Source organism: Phytophthora infestans, genomic scaffold, assembly GCF_000142945.1.
Source record: "Phytophthora infestans T30-4 supercont1.14 genomic scaffold, whole genome shotgun sequence".
NCBI classification, from domain to species: Eukaryota; Oomycota; class Peronosporomycetes; order Peronosporales; family Peronosporaceae; genus Phytophthora; species Phytophthora infestans.
Genome location: NW_003303745.1, coordinates 676,052 through 693,184, shown reverse-complemented (window position 1 = coordinate 693,184; position 17,133 = coordinate 676,052). Strand labels below are relative to the sequence as shown.

The window sequence follows — 17,133 nt, the reverse complement described above, 5'->3', positions numbered from 1 at the left end:
GAAGGCTCTTTTTTGGCGGTAAAAGACGTGAAAAGTATTCAGACCGAGATGCTGAACACGTGGGCGATGAAATTGCGCTCAGATTGGCAGTGGCAACAAGAATTGGTGGCGGGGAACCTTGCGCCTACCTTGCCACTGTAAGCGATACTAAAATGATACAGAGATTGATATCGATGCTTTACTCTAAACAAGTTTTGACGATGTCTGCGTTTGAGTTATTAGCTGTGCGTGCAATTTGATTTCGTATGCTCACGAGCTTCGCAATCACAAATACATGTAATACACTCATTTGAATTCAGCGACTCCATGATTACGGGGTCTTCGCGAGTCCATCGACCAACAAACAGTGGTACTTTGCTTATTAATACGTGTTTGCACACTCTGGCTCAGTATGACGTCACCTCCTTGACTGAAGCACTCGGTCTTGCCGGATTTCTACCAGATGCACGTGATATTACCGGTATAGGTACTCCCTGTTCATGTACTCTTCAGCGATATCGAGAGCACTCAAGAAGTTAATAAACACATTTAACAAAAAAACAGCGTTGTGTATACTAAGTGAGATACTTAAGTATTGGATCCAATATTTCAGTAGCTTGTGGACTATAAATGTATTTCTTTTTCAAGCTCCATGTCGCCAGTGAATCGTAAGGCGCACAGTACCCAAGCTTTTTGAACCGTGCCAGTTTAGAATCCACAAGAACTATCCTGGATATTAATAAGGGTTTACGTCTGACTCAATTCAAACATCTAGATGCTTCTTTAACTCTTGCTCAAGCTCGAGGAGTACGGTTTTCAGAACCACCCCCAAGAGTACATGTAATGTGGATGAGTGAGCGCTCGAATGTAACAAAAAGGGACTGGCATTTATGCAGTATTCAGGTCTTTGTAATCAAATGTGGTCAAGCCGCACAATCACTAATCAGCTCGTAATCACGTGCTGAGGACGAGGACGAGTACAGTAGCGCATTTTTCACGATAGAGGTTGCCATCAAATCGGATTTTCTCTTCGAAAGCACGAGCAACTTGTACCCGAATCTATCGGAAGACATGGCAGAGGCGACTCGGTCCGACATCATCGAGTTCTTGGAAGTTCTTGATGACGACGCAGGTCTACTCAAACCTGAGCCGGACGCTGTTGCAAAACATCGTCCGGTAAAGAAGCCAGCAGCGTCCAAACCTGCGAGGAAACGAAAGCACAAGCCAGGTTACTCGACCGAGCTTTTGCATCGAAGGAAGGCAGAAGCACGTGAACTAAGTCGGCAAATTCCTATCCTGGAGGAGTGGCTGGAACGGATAAAAAGACCTCGTACCAATGGCGCAGGTCGAGAGTTGCCGACTCAAGATCAAGAGCAGAATCATGAGGTCGTGGGCGGAAACTGCACTAGATGGGTTCCTCAAACGACGTATGGCTGAGACATCAACAAGAAACTTAAGGCTGTTCAGCAAGATCATGTGAAGCTCGGCAAGGACTTGTCCACGGTCACTCAGGATCAATCTGCGCTAAGTGTACGTGGCTAACTGCACCCCCTGTCTGTGTTAACTACCGTTTATCCTCACAGGAGAGAGGCTTCGTGTTTGCGAGCATACCAACAGCTCGTACTGCGCTCTCGAGACCGGATAACAGTCATGCGCTCGTCGAACTACTCGCTCAATCCGTGCCACAGCTGTACTCGCTGTCGGAGACTGTGTTCTCTAACAAGAACATGCCGTCTTTCGGTTGCAGTATGGAGCCCAGTGTAGACGAATCCCGAGGTGAAACCATCGAACTCGTCGCGAGAACTCCAGTTAAGAACTCGATGAAGCAGGTCAGCGACGTTATGTGGCGAGATATTAACAGCCTCAGCAATTTGCCAGACAAGTCCTATCGCTACGTACGTTCATTTGCAGAATATTTTTCAGATACTTTACTGACACGTTTGCATTCTTTAGATGAATAAACGAGGGGCCCATGCTGTAGCCAAGAGCTTCAATTTAACCATCCGATGCCCGAGCGGCACGACAGCGGCCCACGGTCTTCAATACTTGCACAAGTTCGAGGAAAACGACCGCATTGTTCACGTCCGGTTATCCAAGTTGCTCCTCCCCACGGAAGGTCTACAGCTATGTGGCCACGCTTGGACAGTCACCTCGAAAGCTACGGCCCAGGAATGCGAGGTGAGATTCTTCTTTCAACTCTTTGTCGAACGACAGGAAGGGTTTTCAGCGGCGGAAAAAGACATCAAGTTCATCCAAGAAGACGTGTTAAGCACGTGGGCGATGAAGTTGCGCTCGCATTGGCAGTGGTAACAAGAATTGGCGACGGAGAACGTTGCTACGATGGCGTTGTAAACATGTCAACAAAGTTGTTAGAGAACCAAAGCAGCTGAGAAAATTTAGGAAAAAAAACACGATTGATTCTCATCTAGTTCATTGGCAAATGCTGACGTTGAGCTCACGGTAAGCCCACGTCAAGCAAAACGTTTCTACGCGTAATTTGCAAACGAGTCCCTGCATCAAGCCAGAAGCGAGCGACGGACACGACCAAGCTACGACTTGTATCCTACACGACGATACACCTACAACCACCTAAGCACATGATCTTCAGGCTTTCCAGCGCTCTAAACGCCAACAACAAAAAAGAGCTGGCAAGTCCGGCTCATCCGTCGAATATCGTGCCGTCGACTCGAGATGAGCCTCTCGCTAGTTCACACGGAATAAGATCGACGGTACTGTTGCACTCGTGTCAAGCTCAACGAATTTGGACTTGACATGTTGCTCTCTCGTGCTGATAACTGAAAGTGAAAAAAAAAAATCTTCAAGCTGCAAAATCGTCAAGTTTTACTTTACTATTCATCCGTACTTTATCTGTAAGGGTCAAAACTTTCTGAACCAAAAAAATGTCCGTGGAATCGGCGGACTCGGTTCTTCTATCAGGACGGCAAGAGCTTCGACCGTTCTACAAGGCGCCGCATGCGCCGTCGAGTCGGAGGTCTCTGCTCTTGCCAATGCAATTCCCACGCAGTCGGTTGCGGTAACGAGGGAAATTTCGAGCCGTCGGGCTCGAGCACGTGCGTGTTTAGTCATCACAGTGGACGTCACTTGGGTCACTCACTTTGTTTTTCACACTCAAAGACTCTCAGCCTTTAGGCGGCGGTGACACCGGTCGGCTTGGGAGTGGGGGTAGTGGCTGCTGAGACACTCGATGTCTTCATGTGGCCACGTTTGTCGTTCTTATTGTCCACAAAGAATTGGGCCGCGTAGTCCGAAGATCCGGACGGACCACCGTTTGAACCCATCCCTTCACCAGAAGTTTGAGTGGGGAATCCCTGGCTTTGGAAGTTGTGGGCCGCCAGACCGCGTGGCGACAAGAAGTCCATCTTCATTCTCTGTTGCGTATTGCCGTGCACAGCCGCGGCGGCCGCCATTGCCGCCATATGATTACGTGGCGCGTGGTTGGCGCTGTTCTGGTTGTTTTGGTTGTGCTCGAAGACGTTGCCAAGGTTCTCGAGTAGAGGCGTGGTGCCGCCGCCGAAGTGGCCGTTATGGTGGAAGTTCATGGGCGTGTCGGGGCCCATGAGCTTAATGTAGTCGCTCATCATGGCGTCGTCGCCTCCACCAGGCGTCCGGTCGGTCAGGCGGGGCGTGGGGAACAGACCGAGCGACAGATAGTTGCCATTGCCACGCGAGACACTGGGTGGGCCACTGGCAAGGAAACTGTCAAAACCGGGGGTACGTTGGCCACTGGATGTGGCGTTTGCACCTGAGTTGGTCATTGCGAGCACACTGGGCAGCTGCGAGTTGTCAATCTGTGGCGAAGGGAGGCCCATCAAGAGCGAAAACTCGTGGCTGCGCGGAGTTGGGAAACTGTTGCCCAAAGGCGTGCGCAGACTGAACTTTGGCATGGTCGTTGGCACATTAATTTTCAGAGGTAGACCGAACGGGTTGCCTTGCTGTTGCATCTGTTGCGGCATAGGCTGACTCTGAGGCACCTGAATAGAGAGCGGGTGTGGCTGCATGTGCTGCGGCGCGTGGATCTGCTGCTGGATCTGCTGGTGGTGGAACTGTTCCTGCTTCATCTGCTGCTCGCGCTGCTGTTGCTGGCGCTTCTTGCTACTGAGACGTCCTCCCTTGGAGATGTTAAGCTCGGGCACTTCCTCGCCGTGTGCGCGCAACTCCATGGCGTGGCGGAAACAGATAGAGCCTGAGTGTTGCGCTGTCTTGTTGCAACCTTCCACGCGGCACTCGTGGCCGTGCGAGTGGCGGTTGCACAGTCCGCCGGCGCGCGCGTGTTGCATACAGCCGTCCACCTTGCAGCGTCGACCGCCACCGTGACGGACGCATTTCTGGCGCGCGTGCGCCTGCTTGGAGCATCCCTCGACGATACAGAACCGCTTGACCACAAAGCCGCCGTGCTGTAAGCAGAAGCCTCCGCCGCGCGCGTGCGCCTCGCAGTTGTCAGCCTGACATTGCTTCTTACCGCCGTGGCGCACACACAACTTGCGCGCGTAGACCTGGTTGGTGCAGTTCTCGACACAACATTGACGCCGGTTCTTGTGGAAGGCGCATTTGCTGGTGCCGTCCACTGCCAGGTTGTCGCAGTCGTTGAAGCGGCACTTCTTGGGCTTGCCGTCCGCTGCGCTGTGCTTATTGGCGGGAGATGCGTCGCTGTCGCTGCTGGCGCTGGGCGACGCGCTGGGGCTCCGCGTCTCGGCGCTCATTGAAATATGTGATGTGGAAGAGGTGAACACCTAAGCGACGGGAGTGATGGTCGACAAGCAACAGCAATGCCACGACCGAGAGCGATGTGTGTCGAGTTGCCAGCAACTTGCGGAATGACAACCCTGCGGCCGCAGCGGCTGTCGTTCGCTCGGGCGCCCAGCCGACAGGCAATTGGCTTGGCAGACGAGTCGGACCTCACGCCCTTTTATGGCCTGTGCCCGTTTTCTGAATCAGCAGGTACCTCGGCGTCCCACTCTTTTCCGTAAAATGATACGGCCGCCAGAATGTGCCCTGAAAATGGGGCTCCTTCGCTTTTCAGTGTTATTTTTGATTCTTTGGGAAATTGTTTGGCTGGGAGGCTTTGCAATTGCTTCGGCTAGGAACACATCGATACAGCAGAAAAAGCTGCGGGTATATTCACTCTAAAGAGCAAGAAGGAAGAGCAGGATATGCCGCTATTGCTCGGGATAGGCAGCAACGGCTTTCACAACGGACTCTGGGGCGGTATTCCGGAGATTGCTCAGCTTGCTGCCTCAAATGCAGCCACCGTCTTTCCAAGTCGTGTAGTAAGCACTGCAGCTTGGTGATCGACGCCCTATTCGACCCCCGAGTATTTATTTCTCTTTAGATTGGACTCTAGATAATCGAGAAGCGTGAGCCGGACAAGCAACAACTGTCACGGCCTAAGAAATTCTAATTCGGTGATTTTAGCAACAAGGTACATGTACAGTGCAAGTACTCACATCGAAAGCCTCATTTAAAGAGATTTACAGTTCCGTGCTGTTTTGGCGGCAAAATTCAAACTTTGGCTCTACGGGTATGTGCACGTTCTGTCGGCTCCGGATCATTCCCCCAGCCACAATCGAACAATCCAGTACGTCAGTCGCCCCATCGTAAAGGAGCGAGTACGTGCGTGCGAAGGATCGGGACAGGATGAGTCTTGCAGTCCGGCTTGCCTAATACGGCGTAAATGCCGCAGCAGATGTGTGCTCGCTGCAAAGGCTTTGGTGTTAGCGTCTTGATGGCCATCATGGCACCGTCAGCCGCTCCGTGCACTGTAGGACAAACTAATTGTGCCTATTCGAGTCAACGCTCTGGGCCGTCAGCTGGCGAGGAGTCGTACTACGACTCCTACGACTCGTAGGGCCCAGATTCTGCGGCCGTGGCCATCAGCGTATCCATTGTGCGGCAGCAGCAACTGCAAGTATGGAGCGTCTGAAGGCAGGAAGAGGTCCTCTTCAAGAGGAGCAGGCCCACGCTGCGATACGTGTGGTACCCGCAGATGGTCCGAGGCCCAATGATAGATGGCAGGCCAGGCTTGCCTGCGAGACTCGCAGTGCAAGTTGCCTCGACTCGTCTCCCGCGCATCAACACCATCACAGCCTGGAAGCATGGACCCAGGGCCCGGCACTACGGTAGTGACTACCGTCGTCGCCAACGCCCAAGGATCGTTGGCTTCAACCGTAATACATGACACTGTACTCATTTGCGCGCGTGTCCCAGACCAAGCAAGGCCTTTCCCCTCGCTTGACTGACCGCAACGACTTCAACGAGATCTTGGCAAAAATGAACCTTTAGAGAGCAGGTACATGATGTACGCCTAAGACGTCGCCTTGTAGATGTACTACATCTACAAGGCTTTAGAGAGCAGGTACACGCACGCAATAATGTTGCAGTGCTCCGGAGCGTTGCTTCAAAGCCAAAAGGTTGCCCGGAGTCGAGTGACTAGAGACCCTTTCTGCGGCGCACGCACGCTGTCTGTTTGCGTGGAACGCGACCGCTGGCGCCGAGCTACATGTATTACATGCTCTCTTCATCAAAATTCCAGCCCAGCCGGCTCTGTTCGGCGCCATCTTGTCTCGCCTTGGTGAGGACACTCGGCAGCCAGGCCTGCGCTCGCTCAAAAATCCAAAGTGTCGAATCGGTCGCTCAATTGCAAGCGCGTAAAATAGCACTCAACGCCGACGAGCAAACCACCTTCCAGCGCTGGGCGAGAAGGGTCTTCTTCTGTCATGGCAACGCGTCCTGCAAAAGTCAATGCCCGAGAAGCCGCCTAGTGAACTGCAGCACCGCGAGTTCCCCGCGCTGTGCTTCGTTTCATGTCACGTGGTCCAGTGCCATTGACGGACAGGCTCTACTGTGCCTCCAGTGCGAAATGACGACACCTGATCTCGCCCCCAAGATGACCTCTGGCGAGAAGATGGATGCCCCTTCCGCTGAAAAAAAGTGTCTGAGTTAGTGCTGTAGGCTGCATGAGGGTTCAGAATGTAGGCGCGAAGGCCGTCCGACTCGCGCTGGCCCCAGTCACATGCGCATTGGGCTGTCCTCGTTGCACTTGAGCTCATCTTTTGACTTTTCCACGGCGAGATCCGTTGCCGTTTTTGGTGGTCATTTTCTCTTTGCTTAAGGAGACCTGGGACAGGGTTTTCTTTTCCCTTGCGAATGAAGTTTCCTCAAGTGCAAACTGGCAACAATGGGTAGCTTTTTCACCGTGTTCATTATGGTGTTGCTCGCGGTGCAAAGCAATGACAAGCAGTTTGGCTGTGTGCTGTGTGCTGGCACGGGTGACTGTTCCGGGGCCTACCGAGGTAATTCTGGTCGATTCTGTGGCAACTGGCACGCCCACAGGGGAGACTGGCGACCTTGTTGCTGCCCGGACGAAACAATCTGCAATGTCTCCGACAACGCCTGTGAGTGTGGGAATACGCCGCAGTACATGTATGCAGATGATGATGATGACGATGGAGGCTTTCCGGATTGGCAGTGGTTGCTGCTGCTGGCACTATTACTCTTCGCCTGCTTCGTGGTGCTGCGAGCAACGCAATTTCGCTTGGCCGAGGTGGCTTGAGACAGACGTATGGGGTCGTACCGAATGTTCACCATGGATAATGAAGTAAATGATGGCAATACGACCGCAGCGACAGCTTTCATTTGGAGTTGGCAGCCGAAATATCGAGGTTTTTCTAGGACCAATCCGGATAAGTATTTATTACGATTAATCACTTTCTTCTCTTCTACCATACTGAAGTAGTCCTTATCTCTCTTTAATGCACTCTTAACATGAGAGCTGTGCAGAGTAGTTGCTGTGGGTATTCTGACGTACTGTACTCGCACGTCGCTGTGCTTCTTCTTGTGCTTCTCAACGTGGCTTAGGGCAGAGTGGTGACAAACAATCTGGCTGCAATGTGTGTGCCAGCACAGGCAGGCGTACCGAGGCGAGCCTGGGCAGTTCTGCGGCAACTGATTGCCCGAACGACCCTGTCTGCAAGGTCTCAAACTACGCCTGCAGCTGTTTAGGTATGTGCCGCAACAAGGTGCAGGTGAGGGGGTGGCGTTGGTGGTGGTGCCGTTTGTATTACTTGTTCTCACTATTTCTATGTTAGTGCTGGATCGTGGCGTCCGAGAGGTGACCACCTCCCAGTGCATATCCACCCACAAAGCCGGCCGTGCCGCCCAGTGCCGCACTGGTGCCTGCACTCATGTCATCCCTCGGTTTTGACGGGTTGCTGCTGATGTGGCTTCATAGATCTGTCTTCTAGCCACCGGAGTTTTCGGCTCGATGGTGGAGGGAGCTTTAGTAGTGGCGGTGGCGGTAGCTACGGCGGTGGTGGAGGTGGAGGAACATGCCCTGAAAGCGTAAGCCACCATTCATCGGCCAGAGGATTAAATCTATTACGTCTAACGTTAGTATGACGACGTTATCGAAATGATAACATTATATCTAGCAAATGCTCTTCAAATTTCAACTTCTTTTAGTCATCTTCATTCTGTCAAAACAAATTTGGGACGAGGCTTTCTCTCCTTGCAAAAGCAGCTAGCCGTAGAAGCAAATGAGCCTCTGGCGCGTCGCCGTTCTGCTTGTGGTGGTGCTCACTGCGGCTTCGGGGCAAGGCGATGAAGTGCAGTCTGGTTGTGAGGTGTGTGCCAGCACAGGCGATTGCTCGAGGGCCTACCGAGGTGAGTCTGGCCAATTCTGCGGCAACTGGCTGGACCGCCAGAGCGACCGACGTCCGTGCTGCTGCCCGGACAACGCCGTGTGTAAGGTCTCCAACTACGCTTGTAACTGTGGATACGCCCCGCATCATGCGGGCGATGGAGGATATGGACTGGTGTGGCTATGGTGGCTGCTGGGGTCTCTAGCACTGTTGTTATGCTGCTGTGGCTGCTGCTTTATGGCGTCCAAGCAGGTCAGGGACAGACGCCCAGCCGACGGAATTCCGGTTGCCGCACCCGTGGCTGAAGGTGTCTCCAGTCAGCCTTACAGGACCACGTCGACAGCGTATGCCAGTGCTCCTGTAGACCAGGGATACGCTGATGCCACACCTCAATATGGTAGATACCACGGTCAAAGCACAGGGGGTCGTGGTATGGGTGCTGGTACCGGCGCGGCGTTGGGAGGCACAGCCGGTCTTTTGGGTGGGGTTTTGCTCGGAAACGCTCTAGCTGATCACGGTGGAGATGCAGGTGGTAGAGAGTTCGATGGAGGAGGATTTGATGGAGCAGGTGGGGGCGGCTATGGCGGTGGTGGAGACTTTGCTGGAGACTTCTGAATCAAAACTAAAAAAAAATTAATACCGTACGAAGCAGTACACATTCAGATAACGTTTTAAGGGTTGAAGGGGTTAAGGAACCCATTTGGCCAGTTCTCGTACTAACTTGTCTTTCTTGAGCCACTTTTTATCTTCCCGTTTGCGTATATCCTCGGTTTGGAATTGTTTCCGTGCTAGTCTGCTCGGGAACTCAAACGAGTTGGGTGTCCTCTTGGACACATCTTTTTGCGACAACAATACACTTCTGTGATTTGCCTGCATTAGGCGTGAGAAGGGAGCGCGTAGTCCACCTACGATCGCACCTTTGTGTTTTCCATCGCGGTAGACGATGGGGATCTTGACACGAGCTCTCGGAGGCGGCGGTGGGGCCACTTGGCGAATCGTTGACACCACAGGAGAGAATACATTTGAAGAAGGCTCGCTTTTTGCGTTTGACCTTGTTGGTCGCAGTATCGTTTACTTCGTTGCAATCGATCTTGTTGGACGTCTATCGTTGCTCGAAACGCAGCTGACGACGGTGCGACTCGAGCATGCTTAGCCCCAACAGTCAAGGGGGTTCCCCATTGATACTGGTAAGGACGGTCATATCTCCGTGCGCGGGTGTATGATGGAATGACCCCCGCTAGCAGAGACCGAGGAGAGTAGCAACAATCCTAGCTGACATTACACCAGACTTCATGAATTTGTTTGAATTTTTTCTTGAAATTATCGGTATGCAACACCATCGTCCTGATAAAGGCGGGAGGTCGGACAATGAAAAAAGTATAAAAAAATCTTGAGGCACACTGAGCTAGTTAACGCGCAGCATTAGCAGGGACAGTTTTATCCAGGTAATGTCGCCAATATCCCTCTTGCAGAGTCCGTGATCCGGAAGAGTGCAACGCACTCGCATAAATCAAGTTGAGGCAGCGGTTCAACCGCGGCATGATCCTCGCCTGGCGAGGATCATCGCCTGTGTTGACCAATCTAATTGGGGTCGCCATTACAGTGCAGCAAAACAAAATTGACCAGGCACTTGACGGAGATCAAGCTGTACTGCAAATTGCAGCTTTAATTGATCGTGCTGCTTGGATTTGGCATTAAAGTACGACACGATCTATTTTCTGCGGTCACGACTAGCAACATGGATAAAGTTGAAGTGAGAGAATTGTCACGTCGCACTTGTCAGTGCAGACTGATAATAAGCTGACAAATCATTCAAGTGTACAAATTCAGCAACTACTGTATGCTGTGATGCTGTTCGTGGTGCAAAAATCTAACGATGCAACATTTCATCAGTTCATGCAGACTATTCACCGAACGCTTCACCATTTACTACAGAACGTATATAAGGAAAATGGACGTACGAATGAAAATGAAAAACAGTGCAAATTATCTTAAATCGAGACCGACCGAAACGTAATCCATGCACGCATTCCAGAGGTCGCCTCGTCCCAATAAACTACGCCTCACGCACCACATCCGACCTTCTCCTCGCATCTCCAAATCCTCCTTCGTTTGTTCCCTGCTTCTATTTCAACGGACCACGCCCACACGCGGAGCAAGTCGTACATACCACATTTGCCACCTCGATCCGCCGGTTTGTGTTTCTCTCTCTCCTCGATTTAACGCATCGCACCAGCTATTGAAGTCTTTCAGCCACTGCACTCCCCGGTAAAACGAGGATCAAAGACTGGACCTAAGCGACATTCCCGTCATTTTGACAGTTAAAAGTTGCTCGATTTTGCGTTGCAATTTTCGGTACCCATGCGGTAAGGCCTTAAGTGAAGCTCAGCAGCTCACGCAGCAACTGCTCATCCTCCTTTTTCACGAAGCGACCCTTCACTCGCAGTCGCGAGTCGGCAAAATTCTTGCGCACGTCGTATTTGACCTCTTTTCGCCATACGCGTTTCTGTCTCTTGTCGAGGAATTTCTCAATACGCTTCCGTCTAGAGTCAGGGGAGTAGGCGCCCACGAAGTTTTGCTTCTGGCCATCTTTGCCCTTGTCGACGCCCATAAAAGGGCGGGCAGCGCCAGCAGAGCCAGGAATGCCAATGGGTCGAGACGTCGACAAACTCGATGCTGCAGAGGAGCTAGTTGAGGCGCTAGTGGCGCCAGTACTAGTTTTGCTACCTGTGTCATTTTTGCCTTCACTTTTGATTCCTGGCTCGGTTTTCACCTGATTTTCCAAAAAGTCTTCGGCAAAACTGAAACCTGCGGGTGGCGTGATACCCAAACCCATGGAAGGCAACGAATTGGGCAACGATGCACCCAGCGAAGAGCTATAAAACTCCCCGTCTAGAATATCCCGCGCCGACACGTCCGCAAAAGAAGAATCGAACCCAAGTTCATCCCATTCGTCCAGCGACTGATTCCGTCCGCCTGATTGGAACTGCAACGAAATAACAGAAATTAGGCAATTGCAACAAAAATGAAACGACAGAAAATGCCCAAAAAACACAAACCTCATCTTTCGGAGTGTCGCCCAGGGAACCAACGTTGAGGAAACCCAAATCCAAATCGTCGAGAAGATCAATCGACGACGACTTTCGGTTCAGTGCTCCACTGTCTAACATGGCTTCGAGTGTGGTTGGGTCGCCCGCGTCAAACTTTTCCAACGCTTTTTGCAATGCCTCATCGCCACTGATAATAAGATCCTGGCAAAGGCAACACAGGTTTAGATACATACCTGCAACACTTGCATTGCTCCAGAGTGTCTTAACGCACCTTTAGCACCCCTTTCTGGTATCTGTCAATGTACCCGCGCTCTTCCAAGTCTGAGGCGCTAAGAAGTCGACTGGAAATGCTGCCACTGCGACCTCTTTTAGTCATGGGCATTGTCAAACTGCCCGGAGAAAACGCTGGCGGCGTGTGTGAGATCATGCCCAAGAAATCGTCGGCGCCCCAGCCAATGGAGTCTTTGCGCGGGATGCTGCTACTGCTGCCGGGAATTGACATGGAGCCGGATAGAGAGGAAGGGTCCTCCCTCTCCTTTTTTATTGCCACTGGCAACGTTGGTGGCAAATTTGATTTGGAAAAGCTCATTATCTGCAAGACAAAGAGCGACGGAAAGTGACCAAAGCGCAAGGTGAGGTGACTGTGACGTTCATTGTGACGGAAAAACTGCGTGAGTGTTGGTTGCGGCAACTTACGTGTGTTGAAAATCCGCCCTTGGTTGTTGCTGGGGTCTAAACGGCTTGTGTCGAAAGCGACAGGGGAGCTTTTCGCCAATGAAGAATTTTTTGCTGTAAGGCAAAGAACTCACCGCGGTTAATCACTTGCAAGTCGGCATAACAAATGCACGAACAGCTAGCGTGTTGAAGCTGCAGCTTACCTTGGAGGCACTGGCGGTGCAGGCAACAAAGCGCTTTCGCTACAGCGGCGCCAGCTCAGTTCTTCTGGCCAAAATTCAGTTTCGCTCCAACACCGTCAACCCAATTAGGCCCCCCTCCCCGTCAGATTCTATGTTTTACCTGCTGAATTTTATGTTTAATCCACCAACGGCTGTTCTTGTTACGAAATGCAGAGATTGTCCAGGGCATGGGGTCAATTTCTGAGGCAAATTTGCCTCTTTAATTGATTGCCGATTTGCCATTGTAGAGACGGCGTCGATAGTAACGTGATGAGATGACTAGCGCTGCTGCTTGTTGCGTACCTCAGCCTCCATGCATGTACCGGCATAGTAGTGGCAACACCTCGTCAACGCAGTGCGCTAAACAATCTGGACAATTGAAGCGAGCGCAGCAGCTGGCCCTATACCAACCCAGCATCTTTTCGCCTCTCCACCATCTTCACATTGGATCATGAACACGAGAATGGCATTACGCCGCGCAGATGGAGATTCGAGACGCTGTTTGAAACAGCGCGACTATCTGGACGCCTTAAGACGCGCTCACCATTACCAGCGCAGCAATACGCTCTCCATCTCATCATGGTGTGCACTACCGAGGAGCTCATGGTCGGCAAGTACAGACAATACAGACAACATGTTCACCTTTGGGTCGAAATCCGATGTGACATGGACATTATCAGGCGGGATGCGACCAGCTGCCGCCAGCCAGTCATTCTCGCCATCTGGCAATTTGGACGACTGATGTCACTCAGACAGGACGACGCGGGCAAAAACCCGAAATGGCTACAAATGTTTGCATCTTGCAAATACTAATCTGCAATTTTATTAGCAAGTTACAATTAGTCCTCCACGGCCTTCATAACGTATACGCCTACTAGAAACCCGTTGTTTGATAGCCCGGCAATGAGCTCGCGTCGGATGATCCCCGCTTCCTCGCCCGTGTCCATCCACGGTCGATGCACTCGCTGGCCGGTAAAGGCCACGACTGCCGCCAGATTCTGCTTCAGAGGCCGGTAGAACGAGTCACACAGATCCTGACATTCCAGTGCCAGCGCATTGAAAATATCATCGTTCCTCCTTTCTAGACCGTTAGCCATCCCTTCGAATGGGACTACGGGGAACTTGTCGTGCTCGCAAATGTGCGCGAGGATGTCGTCCGCTGTGCTCTCAGCTGCGTTCGGATCAGGATACGAGTCTTCCAAGAACATATCAGCCTTTAGTAAACTACGTCGCTCATGCATCTCATCATCGTCCAGACCTTCTGCACGCCACTCCACTTGCTTGCTCTTCAACACACGCGTGAACTCGTCCATCAATGTATTTGCCTCTTTCCGGTATTCCCGAATAGCTTTCTTTGCCGTATCGCAAAAATTGCACTTCGTCTTGGCATCACGCTTGGCAACAGCAATAGTTTCCCAGTGCATCCCTATCTCCGATACATGCATGTATTCCGTACCCGACGCGGCGAAATCGTCTCCGAAACGATCCCACATGGAATTCAACGCGTCACGAGCATCTTCCATCGTCCACGCTGCATTCGCGTCTTTATCAGTTCTTGCAGGTAGTGGCAAAATGACCGGTCGAGCACGACAGAAATCTCCAAACGGAGTTGCCACATAGGCGCGATTGTAAAATGGTTTAAAACATTTTTCCAACTTGCCAATAAGAGATAGCAACTGCGCGGCTTGTCCTCGTGAAAAACCCAATGGTATTTTATCTTCCATTAAGCGACGATTCAGCTCTTTCTTCCTGGCAACATGGCTGTGTTCCCTGCACTCGGACCAGAAGATCGATTCTTCTCCAGTCGATTCTTGCTGCTTCTGTAGGGATAAATCCATCCAATCACCGCTACAGCCGTGCAGTAAATGCACCCCAACGCTGCAATTGCTCAGCGCCATAACACCCAGGGTTTTATCAAACCGAAGCGTCCGACACGTCCCCAACAGCTGAACCATATCTTTGACACCCAGGAACCACAACGCGCCCGCCGTAAGCGCTGCATACAGCTGCTCACTGTACTCTACGCCGCAAGTAGCATCTCCGGTGCTCGAGCTGCGCCGACGCTTTATCTCGGCTCGAGTTCTCGGCCCCGTCATTAAAACGGTGTCTATTTAGAAATAGGGAAGAAACGTTTCAGTATATATTTTGTGTTTGTTACACCACGGAGAAAAATGTAGCCATGTTAGACTGGCAGCTAGGACATTCTGCAACATTTGGTGGTCCCGTCGCACTTTCCCACATGATATAGTCCCGCGTATGCGCGACGTCTTCGTTTGATGAAAAACTTTCAGAGCCTTCAGCGTAGAGCTGGTAGCATGTGCGCGCGACGGACGCTTGTGTCGGGTCCGACTTGGAGCGGGAGATGATGATCCAACAGCGGTCACGGAACTCGAGTCCCATGTGCGGTAGCGTCAGAATATTGTGTTTTATGACCACAACGCGGTCGGATTCCTCGAACTTGCGCATGAACTGGAAGCCGTCGATCTTCAATACACCCGACGGGTTGTGATAGGCGATGAGGAAGTTTTTCTCCAATGAATCGGAGTTGCGGCCACGGATCTGTAATAGTTTTAAGAAGTTATGGTTAGATATTTAAAAAAAATCTATGAAATAAGATATTTTTGACGTACGAAACTGTAGATTCTTTCGGGATCTTGGCTCTTGACGTTCAGGTCTTTCCACACGACATCCGCTGCAACATGCAGCGGACTGGATACGGGCGTTGTCGTGATAATCTCAATGCAATTGCCGGCCGTGTCGCTGCTGCGTTTTACTCTCGTGTTGCACGAAATGGTCTCTGGGAGGTCTGGTGGGAACACGGAGTCGGAGCTCAAGTACAGTCGCTCTACTCTCTTTTCCAGTTGGGAGATGATGTTCATCGTCTCGTCCGCCACCGAAGGCTCCAGTGGTGTGTTCTCTTTATCCTCGAACACAAAATCCTTGCCCTGTAGTTTAATTAAACCCATTAGGAGCAAATAAAACACGCCGGTCGGCTTCTTTTGCCACCTACATAAAGCAGCGAGCGACGCTGCACCAAGTGCCGGAAAGCTCCGTTGACTTTGGTCTGATTGGCCCAGATCTCTTGGAGTTTCCTGTGGGTTCTCTCTGCTTTCTGTCGTTTTTGGAATTCACCCACCGCTTTCTTGAGCCACTCCCGACTGTCATCGTCCTCGTTCTGGGTGGTTGAGTTTTTCTCCTTCTCCGTTCGAGATCGTTGTCTCTGTTGACGTCGCTGCAGTAGCAGCTTCACCTGCTCATCGAGTTCAAGCGCCTGCTCTCTCAGTGCACGCAATTCTGCCTTCTTGCGATGTTGTAATCGTGCCGAGTAGCACTGGTAATCACCCGCTTGATGTTGGGTTTTATCCGAGCTCTGCGGTTTCCGAGACGCGACTGAGCTAAAAACTTTGGATTTTTTAGATGTGCGAGCCTTAGTACGCTTTCCGTTGCTGTCACACTCGTCGATGAAGGCCAGCGCCTCTGCCAGCATTCCTCTGTGCGTTCCAGTTGTCTTTTTTTGGAATGAATGAAACTATAACTCGGATTGGATAAAATTCATGTGTAGATCGCTGATTGGTCTGAATAAAAATACTTGGCATGCAGAGTTGCAATGTGCGCACGTATTAATAAACTTCGATGCGCTCCGTTGAGCACTTTGTCACCACTTTTAGCAATAGTACTATCGTTGTTGTTTTGCCAGTCCATGTACTAATATTATAATACTACTAAACGCGAGAGGACTTGTCGATGAGTTGCACCGTAGCAATGTCCTTACAATTTTTGTTGCCACTCCTATCAATTGCAGTGCAAGTCACTTGAGCCATGTTGCTGGGAGCTCGGGTATCGCGCAGGTCAAGTGATCCGCCACTTGCCATTTTAACAACTTTTGACTACTGTACTACTGTAAAGAGAGCTAAAGCGCTTCCGAGTGGTTGTCCAGGATTTCTAACCGATGTACCGGTATTGGCATCACAAGCCGGCTATGTATCAGATCTTTTGTAAGCAGATCTGTTGGGACGAGGCTGTGAAGAACGAACCTCGTGATGGAATGCTGCTGGTTGTTGCTGATGTTGCTGGTCGTGCCAGCTCCAGCGTTAAGTCCTGGAGATCTTGACGGTGTCACTACTCCGCCTTCAGGTTGTCAGCTCTGTGCGAGTACTGGTGACTGCTCTCAAGCATTTCGCAATGGCCCGGGTCAGTTCTGTGGCACTTGGATGGCTCGCTCCAGCCATGAACTTCCATGTTGCTGCCCGCTGAACGCCGTCTGCAACGTTTCGCCAGCCGAGTACGTGTGCACTTGTGCATACGTTGGCGCGATGCCACCCTATCATAGCGACAGTGACCTGATGAACAAAGTGCTGTGGCTCTGGTGGATCCTCGGCATTCTAGTGCTAGTTGCTGTCTGTGGAGCTTTCTGCTACTTCGTCGTGAAGCGAATGATGGACCAGAGTGACGAAAGCCGCGCATTTGCACCGCTCGAGGTGATCGCGCCTGTTGTGTCTCCTACACGGGAAGCTCTTTACGGCAGCACAGGACAGTCCTCCGTCGTTCCTG

At 51.5% G+C, this 17,133-nt stretch overlaps 7 protein-coding genes across 7 annotated transcripts; 1 reads left to right on the top strand and 6 right to left on the bottom strand.

Moving 5' to 3' along the window:
- Window positions 1-3,125: 3,125 nt before the first annotated feature.
- On the bottom strand, window positions 3,126-4,801 carry PITG_09144 (uncharacterized protein; the record flags this gene model as incomplete). The annotated part of the gene is made up of 1 exon (XM_002903418.1): window positions 3,126-4,801. The coding sequence occupies one exon, from the start codon at window positions 4,698-4,700 to the stop codon at window positions 3,126-3,128; it is 1,575 nt and encodes a 524-aa protein (XP_002903464.1).
- A 779-nt stretch (window positions 4,802-5,580) lies between these two features.
- On the bottom strand, window positions 5,581-6,187 carry PITG_09143 (uncharacterized protein; the record flags this gene model as incomplete). Its single annotated transcript, XM_002903417.1, has 2 exons — window positions 5,581-5,778; window positions 5,825-6,187. The coding sequence occupies 2 exons, from the start codon at window positions 6,185-6,187 to the stop codon at window positions 5,581-5,583; spliced, it is 561 nt and encodes a 186-aa protein (XP_002903463.1).
- Window positions 6,188-6,798: 611 nt separating this feature from the next.
- On the bottom strand, window positions 6,799-7,584 carry PITG_09142 (uncharacterized protein; the record flags this gene model as incomplete). Its single annotated transcript, XM_002903416.1, has 3 exons — window positions 6,799-6,917; window positions 7,286-7,368; window positions 7,418-7,584. 3 exons carry the CDS (start codon window positions 7,582-7,584, stop codon window positions 6,799-6,801), a joined length of 369 nt encoding a protein of 122 aa, XP_002903462.1.
- A 49-nt stretch (window positions 7,585-7,633) lies between these two features.
- On the bottom strand, window positions 7,634-8,182 carry PITG_09141 (uncharacterized protein; the record flags this gene model as incomplete). The annotated part of the gene is made up of 1 exon (XM_002903415.1): window positions 7,634-8,182. The coding sequence occupies one exon, from the start codon at window positions 8,180-8,182 to the stop codon at window positions 8,081-8,083; it is 102 nt and encodes a 33-aa protein (XP_002903461.1).
- Window positions 8,183-8,873: 691 nt separating this feature from the next.
- On the top strand, window positions 8,874-9,251 carry PITG_09140 (uncharacterized protein; the record flags this gene model as incomplete). The annotated part of the gene is made up of 2 exons (XM_002903414.1): window positions 8,874-8,878; window positions 8,954-9,251. The coding sequence occupies 2 exons, from the start codon at window positions 8,874-8,876 to the stop codon at window positions 9,249-9,251; spliced, it is 303 nt and encodes a 100-aa protein (XP_002903460.1).
- Window positions 9,252-11,010: 1,759 nt separating this feature from the next.
- PITG_09139 (uncharacterized protein) lies at window positions 11,011-12,629 on the bottom strand (the record flags this gene model as incomplete). The annotated part of the gene is made up of 5 exons (XM_002903413.1): window positions 11,011-11,622; window positions 11,696-11,887; window positions 11,958-12,278; window positions 12,383-12,475; window positions 12,565-12,629. 3 exons carry the CDS (start codon window positions 12,273-12,275, stop codon window positions 11,011-11,013), a joined length of 1,122 nt encoding a protein of 373 aa, XP_002903459.1.
- A 792-nt stretch (window positions 12,630-13,421) lies between these two features.
- On the bottom strand, window positions 13,422-16,069 carry PITG_09138 (uncharacterized protein; the record flags this gene model as incomplete). The annotated part of the gene is made up of 4 exons (XM_002903412.1): window positions 13,422-14,689; window positions 14,784-15,141; window positions 15,213-15,527; window positions 15,593-16,069. The coding sequence occupies 4 exons, from the start codon at window positions 16,067-16,069 to the stop codon at window positions 13,422-13,424; spliced, it is 2,418 nt and encodes an 805-aa protein (XP_002903458.1).
- Between the last annotated feature and the right edge of the window lie 1,064 nt (window positions 16,070-17,133).